The sequence below is a fragment of the Eurytemora carolleeae genome, unplaced genomic scaffold (assembly GCF_000591075.1).
Source record: "Eurytemora carolleeae unplaced genomic scaffold, Eaff_2.0 scaffold1431, whole genome shotgun sequence".
Classification (NCBI taxonomy): domain Eukaryota; kingdom Metazoa; phylum Arthropoda; class Copepoda; order Calanoida; family Temoridae; genus Eurytemora; species Eurytemora carolleeae.
Window position 1 is genome coordinate 53,762 of NW_019397316.1, and position 25,801 is coordinate 79,562.

The 25,801-nt window shown below is 31.0% G+C and overlaps 2 protein-coding genes across 2 annotated transcripts in view; one reads left to right on the forward strand and one right to left on the reverse strand.

The window, feature by feature from the left end:
* The window catches only part of LOC111713478 (uncharacterized), a 23,636-nt gene extending 809 nt beyond the window's left edge, over positions 1-22,827 (forward strand). The window contains exons 3-9 of the mRNA XM_023488336.1: positions 705-969; positions 13,047-13,118; positions 14,446-14,511; positions 17,686-17,823; positions 18,504-18,581; positions 21,412-21,489; positions 22,215-22,827. Of these exons, the coding sequence (XP_023344104.1) occupies positions 705-969; positions 13,047-13,118; positions 14,446-14,511; positions 17,686-17,823; positions 18,504-18,581; positions 21,412-21,489; positions 22,215-22,218 (701 nt within the window). The 3' untranslated portion in view covers positions 22,219-22,827. The remainder of the gene's footprint in view (positions 1-704; positions 970-13,046; positions 13,119-14,445; positions 14,512-17,685; positions 17,824-18,503; positions 18,582-21,411; positions 21,490-22,214) is intronic.
* Positions 22,828-23,275: 448 nt separating this feature from the next.
* On the reverse strand, positions 23,276-24,677 carry LOC111713479 (uncharacterized). The gene is made up of 2 exons (XM_023488337.1): positions 24,103-24,677; positions 23,276-23,997 (listed from the first exon to the last, which is right to left on the reverse strand). Exons 1-2 carry the CDS (start codon positions 24,600-24,602, stop codon positions 23,709-23,711), a joined length of 789 nt encoding a protein of 262 aa, XP_023344105.1. The 5' UTR covers positions 24,603-24,677; the 3' UTR covers positions 23,276-23,708.
* Positions 24,678-25,801: the final 1,124 nt, after the last annotated feature.

Consider the following 25,801-nt stretch of genomic DNA (forward strand, 5'->3'; position numbering starts at 1 on the left):
GCAATTTGCGCAAAACCGGAAATATATTATATATATATACATATATATATATATTATGCAAAGTTATAAGTAGAAGTAGGTTGGGTTGAATCGCCCAGAGCAAATAAACTCGATCTATTTTTATTTTCAGTTTAAAAAGTACACTGAGAACTTTTTTGAAAGAAAAAAAGTAAAAGCAATTTTCAAAAATGAACGTTTGATTTGTAAAAATGTGTCTATTTTTATTCAAATTTTCAAAAAATAAAGTTTTTAGCTAAACAAAATTCCGGTTTTTTAGAAACGTTTAGAATCAATCATTTAAAAAAATTTGATCAGTCCACAACTTCTAAAATTTTCTTCAAAAAGGAATTGAGTCTTTGGAACAAAATCAAATATTTAAACCTCAATATCTTTTTAACCTGATGGTTTACACCATTGATATTTCATCTTTTGATTATTTGATCTCAAAGAATTCATAGGTTGCAAAGATATAGGTTTTAGAACATCAGAGTTTGTGGCAAAGACTCAATTTCTTTGATAGTTTCCGAAATTTTAAGCTATAGCTATTAATTTTGTGTGTTTATTGTCCATAAAGATTAAAGGTGAAGCTTGGGCCACAAACCAGATAGATTTCACCGATCCAGGGGGGGTGGCTTAGCCGACATAGCCCCCCTGAATACTCCTCTGAATCGGAATATGGTTTGTTTTAAAGCTTAATTTTTCAGTTTACGGTGTGATCCCGGGGAGTGGAGAACGGGTTGTGGCTCAATCACAATCTCGGAGTGAAGTGACAAGGATAAAGTTAAGTGATGAGGATATTTTCCCTGTTCAAATGACTTCTGATGAAGTGAGTGATTTTTCCGCAGTGGAGGAGGAGGAGGAGGGGAGGGCGTGTCTCAACCTGGAAACGCCACCTGAGACTAAATACTTTTATCTAAATAGTAATGCTCAGCGGATACGTATTCTAACCAGTGAAAATCCAACGCAAAGGTAATCCTGTAGCTTTTGCAGTACACTGAATTTCCACCAGCCAAAACAAATGATTAATTTAAAAATTCTCTTATTAGGAAGTTCAGCACTTGTTTACATCATGCAGTACACGATGTGCTGCATGAAGATATCAGTACTGATCAAGGAGTAGGAGATACAAGTGACGCGGTTCGCCCTACCATATGATTATACATGCTTTGCAGACAGTACTTTATTTGAATAAGAAATATTTGTCTGATGTACAATTACCGCGTATACAATAAACTATTCTTTTACAAATGGAGTACTGTCTGCAAAATATGTATAATTATATGGTAGGGCGGGCCGCGTCAGTTGTATCTCCCTTCTATTCCATACTCCTTGATACTGATTCACAATGTTTTCTCAAATTAAATTGTTTGTTTTTTTATGAAGCTTTAAAGCAGATTTAGTCTTTTTGTCTTAATGAGATAATATCTGCCATTTTCTTGCTTGTTTTTGATTTAAAATCTTTGTGCATTTTTGTAGCAAGTCACCAAGTATTTAAGTAAAGAATTTTAAATTTGTGCATATTTTGTTTTTTCATTAATATTATGAAAGGTACTTATTACATTTTGCTTGCTAGCTACATTCTTAAAACATAGAACCATTTTGACTTTGACTTCAAGTATTTTTTAAGAGACTATTTAATTTTCTTGAAAACTCTGTATAGTGAAATTATTCCATATACAATATCCCTGAACTGTTCCCTTCAATATCCCTGAACTGTTCCCTTCTATATCCCTGAACTTTTCCCTTCAATATCCCTGAACTGTTCCCTTCAATATCCCTGAACTGTTCCCTTCAATATCCCTGAACTGTTCCCTTCAATATCCCTGAACTGTTCCCTTCAATATCCCTGAACAACATGTAGTAAATGCCCTACTCCATGAAATTTTCTCAGACCTGTATCAATCCAAGTACAACTCAATCAGGAACTCACCGTTCCAGGAATACTTTACTATCAATACTATCAATCCGGAAACGACTTTATCTGTATCGATACTCATTCCCTCTCGATATGGTTGACGAGGCATAAGAACAATTCAGTTCAGTAATACTTTGTTATCACTGTCAATTCAGACACTACTTTATCTATATCAATGCTCGTTCCCTCTCGATATGGTTGACAAAGCATAACAGCTATTCAGTTCAGTAATACTTTGCTATCAATGTCAATTCGGACAAAACTTTATCTGTATCGTTGCTCGTTCCCTCTCGATATGGTTGACGAAACATAAGAGCTATTCAGTCTAGTAATACTTTGTCATCAATGTGAATTCGGACAAAACTTTATCTGTATCAATGCTTGTTCCCTCTCGATATGGTTGACGAGGCATAAGAACAATTCAGTTCAGTAATACTTTGCTATCAATGTCAATTCGGACAAAACTTTATCTGTATCAATGCTTGCTCCCTCTCGATATGGTTGATGAAGCATAAGAGCTATTCAGTTCAGTAATACTTTGCTATCAATGTCAATCTGCACAAGACTTTATCTGTATCAATTCCCAATCTATAAGTTCTATAGTTCAAGAAAGTGATTCAGGACGCTTCTTGTTCGCTAACCAAGAAATAGTTACTCTCTCAAAGGGGAGTCTAATTCCAACTAAATGTATTTGAGGTGATATGTTACAAGTTAAAGTTAATCAATGTAATTACAAGTTTTACGTCGTTATATACAACATATTTGAGCTAATCATAGTACGTACTACGTAGTTATTTACAGCGCAGTTAAGATAAATCATGGGTTTTACGTAGCTAATTAATAATGTATAACTAAGTTCAGGTTTACAGATGTAGTGTTACATTATATTAATTTAATTAAAACAATACCATTATTGCTAGAATCCTGAGGTTTAATTAGCATGACATGAAGCTGAAATTAACTGAATTCATATCTCTCCTGGGTCTAACAAGTTAAGAAAACCTTTGCAAATTAGAATTGCGACGTTTTCGGACCGCTTAATTAGCACAAGTGTTCACCCAAGTAGTGATATATCTCCAAAAATTTACCAAAAACATTTTTTTTCCCCGCAAAGGAATTTTATCTAGTATTCTTATCCCAATTACTTTGCAACATGGTGGTGTCAATCTTTGATATTTTAAACTTTGATCATTTGATATAGCAAAATTCATAGTTTGAAATATCTACAGTATACGACATTTGATTGCAAAAATATAGGGATTAGAACATCAGAGTTTGTGGCAAAGACTCAATTCCTTTCCGAAACTCTGCTTGATTAATAGAATTATGTAATGCTCAAATAAAATTTAAATCCATTCTTAAATCCGAATTTATCTTTGAAAAGGCTCCCGATCAAATCTTAAACGTAAGAGAAAGTATATATCTATATCTACAAAGTATAAATCTATATTCCATGTATGACATAAAATAAGACTTATGAAACATTTACAATCTTTACTCAATTTAATTTATTCAAAATACTATTATTCTGCTTCTATACAATTTTTATATAATAGTGAAAATGCGACCATGTGACAAAACTCGCAATAAATGATAAATACATAAAAATAAAAGTTTCTTTCTTTCTACTTTTTTATATTATATCCCTTTCCTTATATTATTTATTCTCTAGGTTTCTTCTAATATTTTGCTTGAGAGATTTGAATATGTGTCTAGTTGTGTTAGTGTGTGCTCTATTGCGTATTTATTGAAGAAAGATTGGAAATATCAATATGAGTAAAAGTAAGGTTTGGGTTTATTTCACCAATATGAGTAGAATTAAGGTTAGGGTTTATTTCACTAATTTTTAGTAAATAAAAAATAATTTGCTTCTATACAATTCTTATATAATAGTGAAAATGCGACCATGTGACAAAACTCGCAATAAATGAACCCTCTCACTCCTTAGTCCTACTCACATTGAGAAATATCAAATAAATTTTGGATTCCTTTGCAATTTGCATTTATGTCAGTCAAAACACTATTAGAGGGATTTTTTAAAGATTTAAAGGGTTTGTTTACTTATTTGAAAATTTGGTATCTTAAAGGGACTATAAGCGTAATTTTAAGTGACCCTCCATGCAAAGATGGCAAAACCTGATTTACAACGGTACCCGTAACAGCTATATCTGATCGAGTAATCACTGTTTAATCACTGTTTATAATTTTAAAACTGGTTATTTTCATTTGTGATTTCTCTACAAAAGAGATTTACGCATTTTTACTGCAAGAAATCATATAGAAACTATCAAAATTGAACACTTTTAAACAAAAAAAAATTAGAATATCTTTCACGTTATTAGTCAAAAATACGTTCCTAGGGTACAATGGTGAATGTTGCAACGTCAATACGGTTCAGTAAAGATACCAAATTTTGTAATAAGAACAGTCTTAAGTTTACCAAGAATGTTTCTGAGAATCAAAATGAACCGATTTAATTTTGCCATTTTTTATTATCACGGTTTTAGTTTCTTGAATTTTAGAATTCACGAGTAGTTGGTAAAAATCACAAATTATATTTTCAAATTTAACGATTAATCATTTTCATATTAATTAGCAGTTCAGAGCATAAATGCATAAGTGATTAATGATGACAGAGATTTTCTCTGAAATTTCGTCGTCATCGGTATCGTTATTGTTTTCGTTATCGGTATTGTTATTGTTATCGTTATCGTTATTGTTATCGTTATCGGTATTGTTATCGTTATCGGTATTGTTATCGTTATCGTTATTGTTATCGTTCGTTATCGTTATCGTTATCGTTATCTTTATTGTTATCATTATCGTTATCATTATCGTTGTCGTTATCTTTATCGTTATCGTTATCGCTATCGTTATCGTTATCTTTTCGTTATCATTATCGTTATCTTTACCATTATCGTTATCGTTATCTTTATCATTATCATTATCATTATCGTTATCGTTATCGTTATCGTTATCGTTATCGTTATCGTTATCGTTATCGTTATCGTTATCGTTATCGTTATCGTTATCGTTATCATAATCGTTATTGTTATTGTTATCGTTATAATAATCGTTATTGTTATTGTTATCGTTATCATTATCGTTTCATCTAAACTTTAATTTCCTGAAAAGCCTTAAATTTTTGTGTGACCCAACTTTTCCCCAAAATTTCCGGAAATTGTCCTTCAGAATTTGTTGCAATTGTAATTTCTCTGGACCCTTATTATTTTTAGAATATCATGTTCGATTGACAAAGGTACCCTTCAAGAGAGCATGATAAATTTTTTTATCTTTTATTCAAAAATTGTTTATTTTTAATTGACGTCGTTCTATAGAGTAACTGGCGAATATCTGTTTCAAAAACTACGGCGGAAATTGTTAAGAATTTAATACTTTAAATCTAGAAAATCATCACATCATTTATTAGAACAAAGTGTAAAAGTTAGACCGCTTTAAAATATATTAAGAGTTCCATCATTGTTTTCTCAAGGACTATTTGAAGACACGTGTATATACAAATCTATAGTTTTTGTGTTTTATCCCGCGGGATTTAGAATTATCCCCTCTTATCCCAGCCAGCCTAGAGATAATATTAAGCCCCTGTATTAACTTGATGTCTGGATGTAAGGGACTATATAGTCAACCCATATAGATGTCAGACATTTGTAAACAATTAAACTGATATATAGGAGGCCGCGGAAGAATTCAAATAGTACCGCCGCGCCTGGAATATGAATTTGAAGCTGCCTTGTCACGGGCAGCCGTAGTACATTTGAATTTCCGAGCCGGGTCAACCTTTCCTGTCCCAGTTTGTACTGTATCGTCCGGACATTGGGTAAATAAAGCAGACACTCAATAGGAGTAGCCGGTGCAACAAGGTTGACGCGGTCAGACTTTAGGTTAAATTTACTTTTACTAAAGGGTCAGGGGTGAATGTTGTATTTTCTTAAGGTGTCAACATGTGTATTAATTTACAAAAGCATAATCAAATTTCCTTTGATAAAAGTCGAAACTTTTTATCGGGAATAAAAATGTTCTAAATGTATTTTTTGGCGGGATAAATAAATATCCTTGAAATATGTGGAATATTTGATCAATCAGCTTAATATACTTGGGCGCTAATCTATCTATTTAAGGTTGGGTGTCTGTTTGTCTGTTTGTTTGTATGTCCGATCATAACTCACGACCCCCGCTTTGAACGATTTGCCTCAATTTTTGATTGGGAAGAACCACGGAAAAGTTGTTAGCTCGGGTTTTCAGGGTTTAAGTTAAGTGGATCGACTTTAATAGCAAAAATTTAGTTTCCCTGTAAAATCGAGCAAGTGCAACAGCGCGAGTAATTTTGAATGTGGTAACCTGGGGAACCTGGGGAACGCTGGGTTCCCAAGCTATTTTAAGCAAATTCTAGTACAATAGATCCGGCAACGTAGAATTTGTACACTCTCAGTACAGCTGTAATCTGACTTCACAAGTGTCAATTCAGTTAATTGTGGGTCGACTCTAATAGTAAAAATTTAGAATTTCTCTGTAAAATTGAGCATGTGGCATTAAACAGTGCAAGTAACTTTGTATCAGTAACCTTGGTAATTTGAGTTCCCAAGCTAGTTTAAGCAAATAGATTCTAGTACAATAGATGGAAACATACTATTTGTAAACTCTCAGTACAGGTGTTTTCTGACGTCAAATCAGTTTTTGTATTCGAAAAAATGATCAATAATAGTGATAATTTTAGAAGAAAGTGTTTATCTTACAGTAAAATAAGTGCAATTTTATGTTTTCTATATTTTCTAATGTGAAAAAATTTAGGTTTCGTTGTTATATTTGACACTTGTGACGTCGTGTATATTTGGTCCATTTCTTTGTTACCATCTATTGTACTTGATAATCTATTTAAGTTTACGTATTAAATCCTTCATATTATAAAGTTCTCAGTAGCAGACCCCAGGTCGTAAAAATATGGAAGAGGACATTTTAAAATTTCTTCCGATGTCTTCTTATATTTGAGTTTATCTGAATATATTTTATAAACCTTAAAAAATGATTTCCAATAATTCATTATTACATCGTGTCATCTTTAATTTTGAGTTCTGCACGCAAGCCTTCAAGATATATAATCTTTAAAAATTGAGAACACGAGAAAATAGTAATCACGTTACATTAACCCTATTCCCGCTGGGGGGGGGGGTCAATTTGACCCCCCCCTGTAGTTTTTTCTAAATAACTCAAAAAGTATTGGTCTGAGGCTGTTGAAATTTTCTGACTTTTCTTACATACCCAAAGCCCTCCCTTTAGGCCTAAAACTGGGCTTTAATACTAACTGCCTGAGTCCTCAGGCACACTGCCTGAATGACTGCTTTTGCCTGTAGCAAACTAAATCTTTGTTTTGACCCACTTTTACTTGTCAGATTTTGATAAAATTTAGCTTTTTGGAAAGCCTATGACATAAGGAAACGGATTGCACAAGTTTTGCGAAAAAAATTGCAAATTTTTTGCAAAAAACCTGTCAAAGGAAATTTGCACATTTTTAGTTTTTCTTGATTAAAAATCAGGTTATTTAAAATTTTGCAAAAATTTTTGCATATTTGAAATGGCATGGTCAAGGGCTTTTCAAAAATGTATAATTTGTCATTTTTTGGACAAATTTTTTTTTGCAAACATTTTTACTATAAAACTGGATTTTGCGATAAAAAATTCAATTTTCGCAAATTTGCAAATTTTTTTGCAGATTCTAAAAGTAGAGCACAAGAGCTTTCTAATGATGTATCATTTGTCATATTTGGACATAAAACATGGGATTTAGAGGGGGGGGCAAACTGACCCCCCCCCCCAGCGTATCCTGGTTTTCAAGTACCCCAGCGGGGATAGGGTTAATTCAGACATAACGTACATATTTCCCTTAAAACGTGCCTCTAATTAATATTCAAAATTTGCAATTTTTTGGTTTTGAATTCGTCAACTTACCTTTCATGTTTTACTTATCCTAAAAACGTTGTACCGCCAATTTGAAGAAAACGTTTTTTAACGTATCCTTGAAACGTCTGTCCGTTTTCCGAGCAAACTTGCCCTGATATTTCCTTGTAAAGGTCTAATATTTCCTTGTGAACGTGCCCTAATATTTCCTTGTAACCTTGAGCTAATATTTCCTTGTAAACTTGCCCTAATATTTCCCTTGTAAATGTGTCCTAATATTTCCTTGTAAACATGAGCTTATATTTCCTTGTAAACGTGCCTTAATATTTCCTTATAAACGTGCCTTAATATTTCCTTGTAAACGTGCCTCAATATTCCTTGTAAACGTGAGCTAATATTTCCTTGTAAACTTGCCCAAATATTTCCCTTGTAAATGTGTCCTAATATTTCCTTGTAAACGTGAGCTTATATTTCCTTGTAAACGTGCCTTAATATTTCCTTGTAAACGTGCCTTAATATTTCCTTGTAAACCTGCCTCAATATTCCTTGTAAACGTGTCCTAATATTTCCTTGTAAACGTGCCCTAATATTTCTTTTGCCACAAACCCTGATTTTCTAATACCTCTTTACAATCCAATGTCATAGATCTTAGGTCTACACCTTCAGGTTGCAAAGATTTGGGCATCGGTTTATTTTAGTTTTTAGCAAGCACTCAGTTCCTTTTCCTTGTTTCAAAATGAAATTTGAAAACATGTTGATTTGGATAGAATTTAAATTCCTAGGTATATACATAGTGCATTTACATATTCATATTCATTTTCATGCTCAGAATTAATTTGAAGTGAATTTTTTATCTCGAAATTTTCGCATTATTTCCCCGCGAAATGTTCGTATTGTTTTTTTTTCGCGAAATTTTTCGCATTTCTTATTTTAAGTAAATTTTGCATTATTTCGAGAAACAGATTAAAGCGAAATTTTGCGAAAAATGCTAAACGATTTTACTTTTTCGCTGGAAACCCTAACAATGGCGGATCAAAACAAATGCGTATCAAGTAAAACCATGACGCAATTAATTAAACAGTATTCAGTTTCTTTGGTATTTAATTTCCAAGAAAATATTGCCTAATGCAGAACTAGATTGTAATGTGATCCATGTTCTATACATTACAGGGTTTTACTAGAGTTTTCACGTCACATTTGCAATTCCTTGTTTTAGGCAAGAAACAGAAATTTTTGCACAAAAGTAAAACTTTATGCAAATCCGCACTTATTCAGAGTAAAGGACAAGTTTAAATACTTTTAGGATAAATGGATAAATAGTCAGATAGAAAGATAGACAAAAAGACAGATAGACAGATAGCCATTTAGACATATAGACAGATAGACATATAGACAGATAGACATATTAACAGTTAGACAGATAGACAGATAGACAGATAGACAGATAGACAGATAGACAGATAGACAGATAGACTGATAAACAGATAGACAGATAGACAGATAGACAGGTAGACAGATTGACAGATAGACAGATAGACAGATAGACAGATAGACTGATAAACAGATAATGTTATCATGTTTACAATATAAATCATTGGATAGCGCTACTGGGAATGTAAAACTGCAAAACAACACAAACAAATATCTACAATGTGCACTGATGCAGTTACATCATATTTAACATTATGACATATTTTTTTATATAACACTATAGTTCCTGCTCATCATATTTGCAAGCCTTCCCCTTTTCGTAAATTTTAAATTCACAAATAATAAAACTTTGTTTTTGTTTTCATTTATAGCGGATCTTCAAATAAAAAACTAAATTTCAAATAATTTTGGCCCAATTTCGTTTCAGCTGTTTCGACGTCTATTGCATTTAGCTGCATATTTTCCAAAAAATGCCAGCTCTTCATAAAAAGAAGTTGTCTATGTTAGACTAAAATGACATAAATTTCAGTTTAATATTCTGTAGCGAAGGCCAAATTTTACTACATAATTTGTGAAAAAAAAAAATTTATTTTGTTAATATTAAAATCCCCTTACAAGAATTTAATAATAAAAATATAATAGGCTTTTGTTTTTGAATTATGCGTATTATCTTCCGTTGACCTTGAAAATTTTGTTGGAAAATAAAAGATGGCGGCCATAAAAAACGTAATCTGATTGTGAAATGCACTTCTCTACCCCTCATGTATTCTCTATGGGTTTAGATATTTACAAATATCCAGAGAAAATCTAGAACATAAATTTTTCAAACTTTGTTATTAGAGCGCTTCGCGACCATCTGTTGTCTTAACTTGATATTGATAATCTATAAGCATTTTTTTTTTCGAGAAAACAATGTTAAAAATTTAGCGGATTTGAAATTTTTGAGACAAATTTTTGTAATTCAGAATCCATAAACCTCCCCTGGAATCAATTGAGCATGTAAGGTCAAACACAAAATGTTGGTCCGATCGGTCCAGCCGTTTTGACACTATAACATGTAAACAGAGACCCAGAGAAGCAAAGTTTATGTATATAATATAGATATATAAAATCAAGGTTATAATGCAAGGAAAGTTAATTGCAGCTGCGTATACTCTGCGTAAATATTTAACCCCAGTTCTCTCTGGGCGGAATTTGTAAACAAGAATAGATGCATCAGTGTTCGTTTAGTATCCGAGGAGGTTAAAAGCATTAAATTTTGATAATTTTCCTACGACCAGAATATTTCATTAATTTTTTATGTGAAAGATGGAACCCATGTCAGGCTGTAACATCCGTGTATTGTGTTTACATTACCGCCCAGAGACAGTGCACTGCAGAACATATGATGCGTACACTTCTGAAATAACTTTCCTTGCATTATAACCTTGTATAAAATAATCTTTTTCTTTCATGTGAACGTGTCGTGTCTAATTTTCAAATGTAATCTCTTATTTTTGGAATTGATAATTTTAACCTTTAATGTTTAAAACTGTTACTGGTTGGTTTGAAAGTATAAAGTATAAAATATCTTTAAATTCTCTTTAAACCCAAGACACTTGAAAGACAATTTCTGAAAGGGAGTGTTCGCGAAAAATGAAATGTGGTAGAGGCTTACGGCGAAAAGTAAGTGCTTTTGATCAATTCTAATCTGTTGCGTCTATAAGGAGAAAATTGTTAAATATCAAAGAACGTAGAGTCCATACAAATTCAGAAAGTTGCAACATTCAACTCAGATCGTAAAATAATCAATTTAATTCTAACAAATCATTCAGATATTACAAACAATAGTTATCGATTATTCTTCGACGCATTCGTATTTAGTTATTATTTTATAATAGTTTTGATTCTGCTATTTTAAATAATATTTTGCTGGTGCTGGATTTTCGAACATTCCTGGAAAATATGAAAATGTCGTCTCCATTATCACAAATCCTCGCAACAGGACTAAATTTTTTCAGATCATAAAAAATAAAAAAAACATTATGAAATAACAACCAGATACGAATGCGTCGAGAAATTATCGATGATTATTGTTTGTAATATGTGAATGATTTGTTTGAAATTAAATTGATTTTTTTACGATCTGAGTTAAATGTTGCAACTATCTGAATTTGTATGGACTCTACGTTCATCGGTATAAGTCGTTAAATTAACAATTTTCTCCTTATAGAAGCAACAAATAGAAGTAAGATTAGTAGCGATCAATAGCGCTTACTTTTCGCCGTTAGCCTATATCCCCTTTAATTTTTCGCTAACACTCTCTTTAAGTCCACAACATTGGGTTGCAAAGATATTAGGATTGGAAAAATAGAGAATGATATCAATATAGATAATGTTGTTTTCTAGGTTTAAAAATTTTAAATCTGAAGAAGTCAATTTTGCAGCGAAGTCATAATTAAAATAATCTTTTTTTAAATTAGAAACATCTTATTCATATATGATCGGACAGCGTGTTTAAGGGTACTCTTGTGAATCACTGTTGCATGTAGGGTCACTTAAAATTACGCTTACAGTCCCTTTAGTCAAATAATGTTGAGGCCTATCCGGGTAAAAGGTTATATCTCCCGCGAGACCAACTGGAGGCCAAAACTCATCATTTATTTACGAAGAAAAAACTAAATATATTCAGATTTAAAACAAACAACTTTGCTCTTGTTTATTCTGATGCATTCAGAACATTATTACGAAGATTTTTAAAAGAAGTATCGTGGCTTTAAAATATTTGAAACTTGCTTAGGAACCCAGTGTCCGAATTTAATGAATTTGAACCGCGTCCTAAATCTGCCAAAAACCGGTTTCAATTGAGCGATGGCTTAAATCTTGAAACAATTAATACACTTTTAAGTGAAACCAACCATATTTGAGCCGCGACTTAAATTTAAACCTCGGCTCAAATTCTTTAAATTCGGCCTCTGGTTTGTCTAGACATGTATGATCGGACATAAAAACAAACAATTAAATAAACAAATAAACATAGATTACTACTTCATGCATATATATATATTTGTTAACATATGAAATTAAATTAAAGTAAAACATGAATAGAAATTATCAAATTTAAAATCTTCTCAGTCTTTTTGCTGGTAACCAGCTGTACTTTTCTATTACATAAAAATTAAATTATTTAAACTATTTACAAATGTCTGAAACTATATAATCACTCTGGGCCGTAGTAAATTTTAATTCGAACAGGACGTGCCCAGTTTGTACTGGCCTGCCAGATAACAGCGTGTACTGACCCGATCCTATGGTACAGTACGTCGCCCTAACCAGACTAACATACGACAGGGCTCAATTTTCTTGGCATAGTCCCATGGGAGGTCTAACTATGACAACTCCCATGGTGCGTTCAGACTTTTTACAGTACCCGGCCTAATCCTAGGCCTATTTGACCAACCACACTGGCTTAGTCCACCGTGTAACGATAATATTACAATTTAGGTTTTTTATTATTTGAGATTTTATGTTAATGCATTAGGGATTCCAAAACAATGACAAATTTTTTAACATTTTAAAAAAAGTTTGAGAAAATATTAACAACATTTTGAAAATACCTCTGAAATACAAAAATGTTAAGCAAACTTTTAAGCAGCAATTTGAACACATTTTTGAACAAATTTTGTAATCAAAATAGTTGAAAATAAATAATAAGCAAACTTTTGGCAAAAATTCCGAACAAAATTCGAGAAAAAAATAGAATTTGTTTCACAAAAATCTTAAATAATTAAGAAATAATTTTGTTTAGACTTGTGAGTGAGGTGTTCAAGATATTTGGCTCTGAAGTTCTGGGATACTCACTTTCCCTTACTTTTAACAGGAAGGATACTTTAAAAAAATGTTCTTATTTTCAATTTATTGGTTAAACCTACAAACCTCTGCGTAATTGTCTGCGCTGTACTGAAATTTGAACCCAAACAGATTGTCGAGTACAATAGATGGCAACGTAGATTTTGTACACTCTCAGTAAACTGTATTTCTACGCCACAAGTGTCATCTCAGTTTTTGTGTCCGACAAAATTATTGATAATAATGATAATTTTAGAAAAAAGTGCAATAAGTCCAATTATATTTGTTCTTTATTTTCTGTTTTTACACTTTTTATTGAATCTTGGAAAACATGTCAATTATTGTGAGAAAATTTTGTTTTCCTTGTTATATTTGACACTTGTGTAGTTGTGTATTATTGGTCCATTTCTCTGTTGCCACCTATTGTACTTGATGGTCTATTTGTTTAAACCCAACTTTTTAATAAAAACACTTCAAGACATTTGTTTGAATTTTGCAGTACGCTGTTTTTCTAAAGGGGACCTTTGTCGTAATGTAAACATTGATAAAAATGGGCCATTCAGGGGCAATTCAGAAAGTACCTTAACAAGGGGAGTTGTTGCTCAGGGGCCAATATTTGTATTTTTTAAATTTTGTTTCATTTTCACCTTTTTTACTTGCTAAGAAAATTGAATGGTTTTCATGCTTTATTTTCCCTTATGTTCCACCGAAAGGATACTTAAAGATTTTTTTTTAGGAAATGCATGCAAAGGAATTGAGTCTTTTTCACAAACCGTTATTTTTCTAAACCTTACATCTTTGCCACCCAATGTTGTAGACCTTGGATATTTCAAACTATGAGTTCTGTTAGTTCAAATATTCCAAGTTAGATTAGCAAGTACAATAGGTGGCAACAGAAAAATGGAAAAACTATGCACGACGTCACAAGTGTCAAATATAACAAGGGAAACGAAATTTTCTCACATTAGTTGACATGTTTTCCAAGATTAAATAAAAAAGCACAAAAACAGAAAATAAAGAACTCACATATTTGCACCTTTTTTACTGTAAGATAAGCTTTTTATTCTAAAATTATCATTATTATTAATAATTTTGTCGGACGCGAAAACTGAGTTGACATTTGTTACGTAAAAGTACAACTGTACTGTTAGTGTACACATTCTACGTTGCCATCTATTGTAATAGAATCTAATTGCAAGTTTGAAATATTAGAATATCAGGGTGTGGAAAATATATCGTAAAATTGACATAATTTTTATCATTGGAAAAATTAAATCTTGAATTTTTAGCTTTTGCGAATTTTCATTTTGAAGAAGAAGTCTCCATTCAATAGTTTAATAGTATATCCTCTTATCCAGAAACCATTCGACCATCCTGGATCCGGATACACAGTTCTCTAAAATATCAAGCTGTCAACACCAGTTGTAAGTATTTAGAATTTTAAAGGGACTGCTTATTTGTAAATATTTAAATATTAAAGGGATTATTCAGTTGTAAATATTTAGAATATTAAAGGGATTGTTCAGTTGTAAATATTTAGAATATTAAAGGGATTGTTCAGTTGTAAATATTTAGAATATTAAAGGGATTCTTCAGTTGTAAGTATTTAGAATATTAAAGGGATTGTTCAGTTGTAAATATTTAGAATATTAAAGGGATTGTTCAGTTGTAAATATTCAGAGCTTTAAAGGGATTGTTCAGTTGTAAATATTTAGAATATTAAAGGGATTGTTCAGTTGTAAATATTTAGAATATTAAAGGGATTGTTCAGTTGTAAATATTTAGAATATTAAAGGGATTCTTCAGTTGTAAGTATTTAGAATATTAAAGGGATTGTTCAGTTGTAAATAATTGGAATATTAAAGGGATTGTTCAGTTGTAAATATTCAGAGCTTTAAAGGGACCGTTTACTTTAAATATTTAGAACGTAAACCATTAGAACTTTATCGGATTTTTAAAAATATTTTTTTCTCAAAATCAAGTTTTGTATTGAACAAGAAAAATATATAAGAACCAATTGTGCATTCAAATATGTTCTGCAATTTCTGGGAGAAATGCATACAACCTCAGCTTTTTATCTGCAGTACACTTTGCATGTAAACAAATATTGAGCCTCCTGAAATGTATTCCCCTTTTTTTTTAAATATTTTCAAATTTTCAAAAAAAAGAAAAAATTATTTAATGTTAAAAAATATAGAACAGTTAAAACATATCTAATATCAACCTGGTAGTAATTATTGCATAATTGTATAAAAACACTTTTAGTCAACAATCTAGAATCTGTATTTTGTGTTTCATAGTTTTATCTATCTATTTATATATATATTTATTTGTCTATCCAATATCTATATATCTTCTTATAATATTCTAATTTCTTTATCTTTATCTATGTTTCTGTGCATTAATGTATTCGATATGATTTTTTTTCTTATTCATGACCTTTAAAAACATTAAAACTATCCAGCATTTAAAAATTTTATCATTCTGCGTTTTAAATCAAAATATTCGGGTCTAAAACGTAAACTAGAGGTTATGAAACAATTTTAATACTTGGTTTTATTAAATTTAAAGGAAGTGTTCGCGAAAAGTTAAAGGAGATATATAGGCTGATCCCGAATTGAATTCGATATCGATCACTACTATTTTTACTTCTATCAGTTGCCTCTATGTGGAAAAAATGGTTAAAAACAACTCATACCCATACAAATCCACGCAGCCTATACTCCCTTTCATAATTTGCGAACACCCCCTTTAGTTGGTATTGGAAATAATTAGTAGATTATTTGATTTTGATTTTTTTTATCCAGTCGGCACAGATTAATGTATTTTTTCGAATTTTCTGTGAAATGGAAATTATCTTGAATATTCTTATCACGACAAATTGAGTTGGTCCCAAAAACTAAAATAAATAATGCCGAAAACTTTTAATCCTCATTTTCTTTGCCCCCCCCCCACCCTCTCTGAATTCTTTACTTGGTCAAAAAAAAGTTAAGTTGTTAAACAGAAAACAATGGAATGACTTAATTATTTAATGTTGTTACAAAGCAAATAGTTTTTATAGATACTTATTAAATCCCTATACTTAAGCTAAATAAGCCTGTTTACACTGCACAATTACAGTGTCTAATACTCATAGGACTTAACTTGATCATAAAAGTCGTCTTACTTTTTCATAAATTTCAGGTTATCACGGTATAGTATAATCACCAATTAAAATTGAAATTAAAATGTTGTGAAAAATACAAGATATTGTTTTATTTCCCAATTTGCAATTTAAAACACTTTCAATTGCAAGATCTGTGCAAATTTTTAGACAAATAATAGCACAGTGTAGAATCTTTGCCAATTTTATCCTGAATTGGCAAACTGTTCAGTCCTTAGACTAATTAAATAAATGGGTTAAAAACTAATTTATAGAACGCAATAAAATATTGTTTCTATATTGAGAAGGTTGCTTAGTATATTATAATATTATATTTCTGCGTTGTAAGCAGGATTGAGTATTAATTATAGTTTTTTTTTATTCTTGAATGAATTGTGAAGGAAGCATTATAAATACCATAGACTTTTTGTTTAACTGCGTAATATAATAGCCGAAAAGAAAAAAAGAAATATAATTTAGTTTTTAGAAAAGCGTCTAATATATTTTTTTTAATTTAACATCATGTCAATATCATGATTCTATGAGAGAAAAAGAAAAGTTCAACAAACAAATTACAAAATTTTCTCAAATTACAAAAAACACATAAAACTTTGTTATTTTTTTTGCAAAACAGACGTATTAATTTCAGAAAAGAAATTTTTCCGTCTATTCAATTTCATGATAAATCTAAAGTAAAAAAATAATGTAAAAAAATATGTCCCATGTTGCTTTTATTACTTTTCTGTTTGGCAATAAATTGTGAATTTTCTTATATATATTAAATGGATTTTCTTATCGACACTTTCATCCTCAGAGTATTATCTATGCTTTCATATATCTTAATAAATTTTAATTAATTTAAAAAATATTGTTTTTACAACATACGACTTAGACTGTAAAAAATTCAATTTAATTTCAAACAAATCATTCAGATATTAAAACCTATAGTCATCGAATATCTTTCGCCACATTTATATATATAGTTGATTTCATCCTCAGAGTATTATCTATGCTTTCATATATCTTAATAAATTTTAATTAATTTAAAAAATATTGTTTTTTGAAAAATGAACTTAACCCTAAACAGGCTAGGGGGGCGTTTGGCGCCCCTCCCCCTGTAATTTTGTTTGTCATTTTGTGACTTTTAATGAATAGTAAATTAAAGGATTCTTTTTAAAAGAATATTTTTTTTAAATTTTTAGGGTAGGGTACAGGGTGTAAAAAAGTCCGGGCTGTGAAAAAATCTGAAATAGCCCATAACTTTTTAGTGACTAAAGCTACAGATCTAAAAACTATATTTTTGAAAAGTCCTTGAGAAATAAATGCATGTAAATACATTTAAATCAGCACTAATCCAGGTACAACTAAATCCCTCTCGTTAGTACACGAGGCATAAGAATTTGCTACGGTATTTATTACACTTTGAGGGGTTAAATGGTTGATTATTTTTTTACAGCTGCAAGGATTTGGATTCTAACAACGGAGACTACAGTGTTCCATCAGAGATGTTAACGCTCGGTGTTATGCTTCCTCCAACATATCATGTGGACACGTGGAACCTCGTGGATGTAGGTCAACTTGGACCAGCTGTCAGGTATATCTTGTAGGTCATTAATACAACACATATATATTAAAATAGGCTATAGTTTTATAGTTAGGGCTAGTAATTTTTTTTAAAACGATTGAAAAAACGATTTTCTTGAAACGATAGTTCGTTTTTGAAAAAATACAATCGTTTTGGAAAATGAACTACTCGTTTTGAACGATCGTATTTTTAATAAAACTTCGCTAATAAATCTGAGTTTTATAACAATTAATTTCAATTTTTTTTCATAAAGATAAGGTTTTGAAGGTTGTTTTAAATTTTTTTTAAAGAAAAAAATAACCTAAATGTTTTCTGACCTCGGGTTTTCCGACCAATAAATGTGTTTCCTCTAATAAAGGTTGTTAACAAAGGGTCGTCGTTAACGACCATTAATGCGGGGTTTTCTTTAACGGTCATTAACAAAAGTTCATCGTTGACGGTTGTTCTTGAAAAGTCGTTTTCGCAAACAATAGATTTTTAAAAAACAATCAGATTTTTTTTAAACGAAAAATGATAGTTTTTGAAAATGTCCATTTTTTAAAAACGATATTTTATAAAAAACGTTTGTTTCGTTTTTCGTTCTTTCTTCGTCCTTTTAAAAACGAACCGAACGTGTTTCAAAACAGTCAAAACGATCCAGTCTTAATTATATTTTGATAATAATTATAAACAAGTTCTTCTTGTTTTAGTTTGGGTTGGTTTATACCAAGTGAGATTGCTGAGAGGAAAGATCAAGTTTGGGATCATTGGAGAACATTTACATCCAGGGATCAATTAATCCATCAATAAATCAGTTATCTATTAGATCCATTAATCAATCAATTATTCATTAGATCCATTATTACTCAATTAATAAAGCAATCAACTATTCAATCAATTACTTATTAGATATATTATTAATTAAACAACTAATCAACTATTTGATTTTAATCATTATTAATTATTAACCTGTTAATCAATTAATTTATTAATCAATTGATCTATTTATAAATAAATCAATCAATTTCAAACTCAATCAAACAATCAATAATCTATTGTTAATCCATTGTTAAAAATCAATCAATTATTTGATTATACTAAGGAGTTTTTTAAAAATCTATCAATCAATTTGTCTATTAATCAATTATCTCTTAAATTATCAATTATTTTTCTTGATTTATTTTTAGATACAAGAGTGTTAATAACTTTTTTAATTTGTAAAGGAAAAAAAAACATGTATTTTTTGAATCACAATGTTTTTTTTCAAACAGTACTTTTGTAGAGTGACAAATCAAATTCACAAAAGTATTCTAATATTTTGTTAGATGAAGGGGATGAAGGACTTATTTTAGTTTTTCCTTCTGAAAATTGATTATTTTCCATGATGGTTTTCTATAAATTTAATTTGCAGAATAATGAAGGAAATGTCCAGAATTTTATACATTTCAAGATAGAAAACCAACTTCCTCATTGTCACTCAGATAAAGTTTTACGGGTACTGTTGTGAACTGGACATCTGTTTTTAAATGAATAGTTCTTTTAAAATACGTGTACAGTCTCTTTAATTTTTTATTCAGTAAATAATATAACATTGTCAGCAAAAAGAAACTTTAAAACTTTTATATGTAAAAACTTTCTGGTTTCTGGTTTCTGGTTTCTGGTTTCTGGTTTCTGGTTTCTGGTTTCTGGGTTCTGGTTTCTGGTTTCTGGTTTCTGGTTTCTTTTTGATTTTATTCTGGGTGTAGAAAACACAGAGTAAATGCTTTTTCTGAAATGAATAATAAACACAAAATTTTGGAATTGAGAGGGAAAAAAACAGAGTTAATGTGAAATGAATAATAGACACAAAATTGAGATTAACAGTAAGGGAATGCAGGGGGAAACATTGAACAATGAATATACAGTGAGAACTAAAAAAATCTGAATTTAAAATCTAATTAAAGGGAGTGTTCGCGAAAAATGAAAGGGGGTATAGGCTTAATGCGATAAAAAAGCGCTTTTGATCGCTACTAATCTTACTTCTATCTGTTGCGTCTATAAGGAGAAAATTGTTAAAGACGTCTCATACCGAATAACATGGCGTCCATACAAATTGAGAAAATTGCAACATACGACTTAGACTGTAAAAAATTCAATTTAATTTCAAACAAATCATTCAGATATTAAAACCTATAGTCATCGAATATCTTTCGCCACATTTATATATATAGTTGATTTTTCATAATATGTTTTAATTGTTATGATCTGAGAGTTATTTTTAAAAACATTTATTCCTGTTTCGAGGTAATGAAGACGACATTTTCATATTTTCCAGTTGTAAGCTAAATATTATTTTAAAAAACAAAATCAAAACTAGTATAAAATATCAAATATAGACAAATGTGGCGAAAGATAATCGATGACTATAGGTTGTAATATCTGAATGATTTGTTTGATATTAATTTGATTTTTTTACGGTCTAAGTCGTATGTTCTAACTTCCTCAATTTGTATGGGCGCTACGCTCTTCGGTATGAGACGTCTTTATCAATTTTCTCCTTATAGACGCAACAGGTTAACAAGCATAACTTAACAGTTTTGTTCTTTAAAGGAGATTTTTCTTGTCTTGGCTCTCTATATTGCTTCTGTTATCAATATTTTTACAATACTACTAGGTTGACTTTAAAGTGACACAACGCCTTGCCTTCTAATTCACATATACTATTTTATAGCCCTTAAAATGTAAATTTAAGAACTTTTTAAATTTAGTTTTGAAAAGCAATTGATAAAATTTTAATAGATTTTTGCATGAGGGCTTGCAAATTTGTATCGCTGTGCTGTCTATTATCAATATCGATGAAATATTTAGCTTTGTCTATTGTTCATAATATTCTACAAGTGTACCAAAGTTTATAAAGAACAAGTTTAGATATTCTCCATACAATATCGTTGTTATAGAACAATATGTAGTAAAACCATTGTGTTTTAAAATAGAGGCATGCCCTTAAAGTTTCATTGAATGTATGATGCAGCCTGCACATGTATTTTTTGCATTTCAAGTTTTAAACATTTTATTTAGGAGTTAACACAATTATCTCACAGTGTTATGCACTATAGTTTCAGTAGAAGTAAATATTTCCATTTACTGTTGTAGCGCTGATATAAGGATTTATCTCTAAATAGATAATGAGATAGATAGAAAGATAGATGTTATCGCCATGCAATTTCTATTGGTTCAGAGGAGACACCAAACACATGACTGAAACCTGATTGGATCAGGCGCTAATGGACTCCACATACTAGAGTGTCATGGAAAAGTATGAGATCAAGATATATTCCAGAGAAAATCTTAATTGAAATATTAAACCACCTTTTGAATGCACTTTTATAAATTGCGTTCTGATTTTCTAATCTTCTTTGCTTTCTTGATTGGGAATTATGGTTAAAATTAATAAATTTGTAAGAAAAATGATCACATATAAAATTAAAATGATAATAATAATAATGATAATGACAATGATAATAATAATAATGATAATGACAATGATAATAATAATAATATTAATAATATATGTTGGCTAAATGTAATTAGGACAAATATATTTGATTAATACATTATTTGATTGATTGATCTGTTTAGATCAAATACAGCTCTCCTTAAGCTGAGCTCAAATCTAATTGCATATATTGAGTCTAACCTCCAGGATGAAAACAACAGGTAAATACGACCTAAAGCTCTTTAAAAAATATTATCTTGAACTTAATTTCAGTCTTCTGTCTTTTAATGCAGACTTGAAATGGCTTACTTGTAGTAAATTTCATACTCTTAAAAGTTTGTCCAAAACTGTATTAGTCCAGGTACAACTCGTCCAATATCAAAGTCAACAAGAACACAATTCACACAGTTACAATCCCGCAAACTATCAATGACACTACCACTGTGCGCGACCAACCAGTCCAGGCTCTAAATGCCACACAGGGACACAAGTGTAGCTATGAAACAAGCTATATATCGATCTCAAATGATCGGGACGCTCTAGTACTCTAAATGTCACACAGCCTTTGCTATCGAACAAGCTATATATCCATCCCAAATGATGGGGACGATTCAGGGCTCTAAATGCCTTACAGGGACACAAGCCTAGCAGTAGTGTATTTTGGGCCCTTTCAGCTAAAATAATAACAATATACACTTTGTTGATTTACTACAATAAAACCCTGTTTTTCTTATATAACATGGGGGTGTTTTCATTTTCGGGATTCTTATCTTTTTTCTCTCCGGGGACAAAAATCACATACCAAGTAACCAACCTCTAACTTTGTCAGAATTTTTGTCTGGAAAAGTGTAGAATTTTCAGGCAGAAATAGAGACCAAAAATTGTTTAATATTTTTATGTTATAAAAAATGTAAAAAAGTGTTGGTTGAACTAAACTTTTTTGAAGGTAGTTATCAGGATATCAGAACAGTTTGGGAGGGGTGGTGGAGGTCGGTGCCTGGGTCCTCAATGTGTAGAGAAAAATCAATACCAGGATAGCAGAACAGGAGGGAGGACGGAGACTGGATTAATCAGAGCCGGGGGACTCAACAACGAAAAGAAGAGTATTAAAATGGTTGACAGAGCGTGAAAAAACTTGATTTTTTTAGAAAGTAAAACATTGTTTAGAAAGAACATTTTTCGTTTGAACTTTTAAGGGAAGGTTTTTTTGTTCGGGATCTCTTTACAATATAAAACAATTTCCAGTCTCAATATCAGGTTGAAAAAGGTTACTTTTGTCGGAATCACTAGAAAAATAAGGATTTAGAGACGGGGAAAACAACTAGGACTGGAAACTTATTAGCATAGTAAGTCGTTCCAGTAAAATCAAAACTAGGAGCTACGAGGACACAAAGTCGTACCAGTAAAATCAAAATTAGGAGCTACGAGGTCACAAAGTCATACCAGTAAAATCAAAAACTAGGAGCTACGAGGACACAAAGTCCTTCCAGTAAAATCAAAACTAGGAGCTACGAGGTCACAAAGTCATACCAGTAAAATCAAAATTAGGAGCTACGAGGTCAAAAAGTTTTACCAGTAAAATCAAAACTAGGAGCTATGAGGTCATAAAGTTGTACCAGTAAAATCAAAAATAGGAGCTATGAGGTCACAAAGTCGTACCAGTAAAATCAAAACTAAGAGCTACGAGGACACAAAGTCGTACCAGTAAAATAAAAAATGGAGGAGTTACAAGAACACAAAGTCATAGCAGTAAAATCAAAACTGGAGGAGCTACTAGGTCACAAAGTCATACAAGTAAAATAAAAATTAGGAGCTACGAGGACACAAAGTCGTACTAGTAAAATTAAAACTGGAGGAACTTCGAGGTCACAAAGTCGTATTAATAAAATAAAAACTGACAGAGCTATGAGGTCACAAAGCCGTACCAGTAAAATCAAAACTGGGGGAGCTACGAGGTCACAAAGTCGTACCAGTAAAATCAAAACTGGGAGAGCTACGAGGTCACAAAGTCGTACCAGAATGGTAAAAATATGTTTTAATTATTTTCAAATATTTCAGCCTTATTCTTGTTCTTTGTTAAAATATACCAAGCTCTTTTCAATCTATATTCAGGCCTAGCTAAACTATATATAAAAAGCTATATAATCTTTGTATTTTGCAATTTGCAACTGCTCGTTGGATGTAAATGAAGTATGAAATAACAATAAACCTTGTAAGTAAACTTTGAGCCTCTCTCACTGAGATAGAAAAATATAGATTCAGAAAGCAATCCTCAGAAAAGATAATTTAAAAGTATAAAGAAACATAGTACCGTATTTTCGGTACATAATGGCGAGTTATACTATATGAACAAATAGATTATAAAAATTACATTTTATTATTAGTTAAATCTTCAATAAACAATGAATTTATATTACACGTTTATAAACAGTAAAACTGTCTAAGGAGTATTAAGATCTACTTCACAAAAGTTTTCATTCACCAACACATTACTTGATAAATTTTGATTAGGACATATAAATAAACTAGTTGTGTAGATAGCGACGTCAGTTTGGGTTTCTCGATTTCTCATTCTTCTTTTAGTTTTCGTACAACAGCGGATAATAATAATGTAGATAACCAGGATAACATTTAGAACAAGCAGTAAAAAAGTAGGGTAGACAGTTAAAGCATAATGTTTAACATTCATGAGTCCAGTTTGATTAAGAGTATTATTTACATCCATATTCCTGCAAATTTACTTTATACTGAGTATATAACAGAGAAGAGTATGTATAAAAAATATAAAGATATATTCTATTAAAAAAAATATATAAATGTATAAAGCAAATGACCTTAAGATATAATCTGGTTGATCAGTATAGTTTAGGTAGCTTTGCATATTCTCGAACACTTCAGGGGCAAAAGCAAAGGTGTCATCCAATCTGGCAGATTTGTAAGGGGTGTCAACTGTAGTATTAGATTGGTTTGAATTGATTTTCTGAGTAGAATTTGTATGATTCCCTATGTCCTCGAGAAATTCAGGGGCGTAGACAACAGCAAGGGTGTCGTTCAGGAATCTATTGGACTTGACAGGGGCATCAACGGATAATTCACCATAAAGGGGGTCTGGCACACTTATATTTGATGGCTTATAGTTGAGATCAACAGGGATGGCAACAGTTGTACTTTCTGTTGAAGAGTGCTCGTCAAAATAACCGATATCAAACATATTTTTCTTCAATCGCCAGACACTAGAATAAACACCAACCAGAAATACAATGAATATCGGAGTTATTCCCATTCTTATATAGATTTTAAATATACTATTCAAGACCTGATCAGTTACTAACATAAATGTTTAAGGGTTGTTTCAAGGGTTGGTTTCAGGGTTGTTATAAGGCTTTCATTTAAATTAATATAAAAGTTTATTTTGTTAGAATAATTAAATAATATGGAAACCTTAAATTTTATTTTTTAAATTAAAAAATATGGAAACCCTGTTCAAACAATCCGATTCGTTAGCAACTTGCTGAAAGTGTAAATAATGAGTTGCAAAAAATTTTAAATTATACTCTTCTCCCCCTTATGATTAAGATAGATCATTCTTATAAAACTATCTGGAAAATGAAATTTTAATTTAGAGTTTAAATAAACGACTCTACGATATATCTATAAATCTATATGTATATTTCCTAAAACTGAATATTAGAGGATGAACATAGTAGGTAGTAATTTTTTTCAGGACTTACAGAGTATTTTGAGTAAAATAACCACGATCTCGAGTTTGGCTTGTCGCGTCGGACTATAGTAGAGAGCTCAATATTCTCCATACATTTAAAAAATGAGTTACGAAAATATTTACAACCTTCATATATTGCCCTTCAATGTTTAGATTAAGGGTTTATCTTACAGTGTATAGACCAGACTATACATTTTTATACGCACAAAAGTTTTGCTTACTATCTCACTGTCTGCTATAATCAAAAGGATGTGATATATATCTTTGTATATACACTGTAATAAAACATCACTGATATATACAAATTTGGCTTGTCTATCTGTTTGTTTGTTTGTATCCAATCAGAGGCGCAACTAGGGGGGGGAGGAAGAATACAGAAAAGTATAGTAGAGTGATTGAAGAGATGAAAATAACGAAGTAGACCGTACCACTTTACAAGAGCTAAGAAAAATCGGGAGAATAATCCCTGGTATAGTCCTTCGAGGGACTTTATCCCGAGTGAGTTCAGTTTATCAACAGGGGTGGAGGCGGTAGATAATTTAGATAATTTTTCCAATTCCAGGAAGAAAGCAGCTTAGGCTGACATGCTGACAACAAAAAAGAGACTAAATTCCAATATAAACAAATAATGTACTGCATCTATAATACCTAATATTTTCAGGGCCATATATTGCAAAAATTTCTATTACTTCGTTAAATATTTGAAAATTCTCATTTTTAACAATTAAGAAAATTCACTTGTATATGAAGTATAGATTGACCCCCCCTCTCTGCAGGTGGAAACCCCGCTGTATACATAAGGGGTGATTATT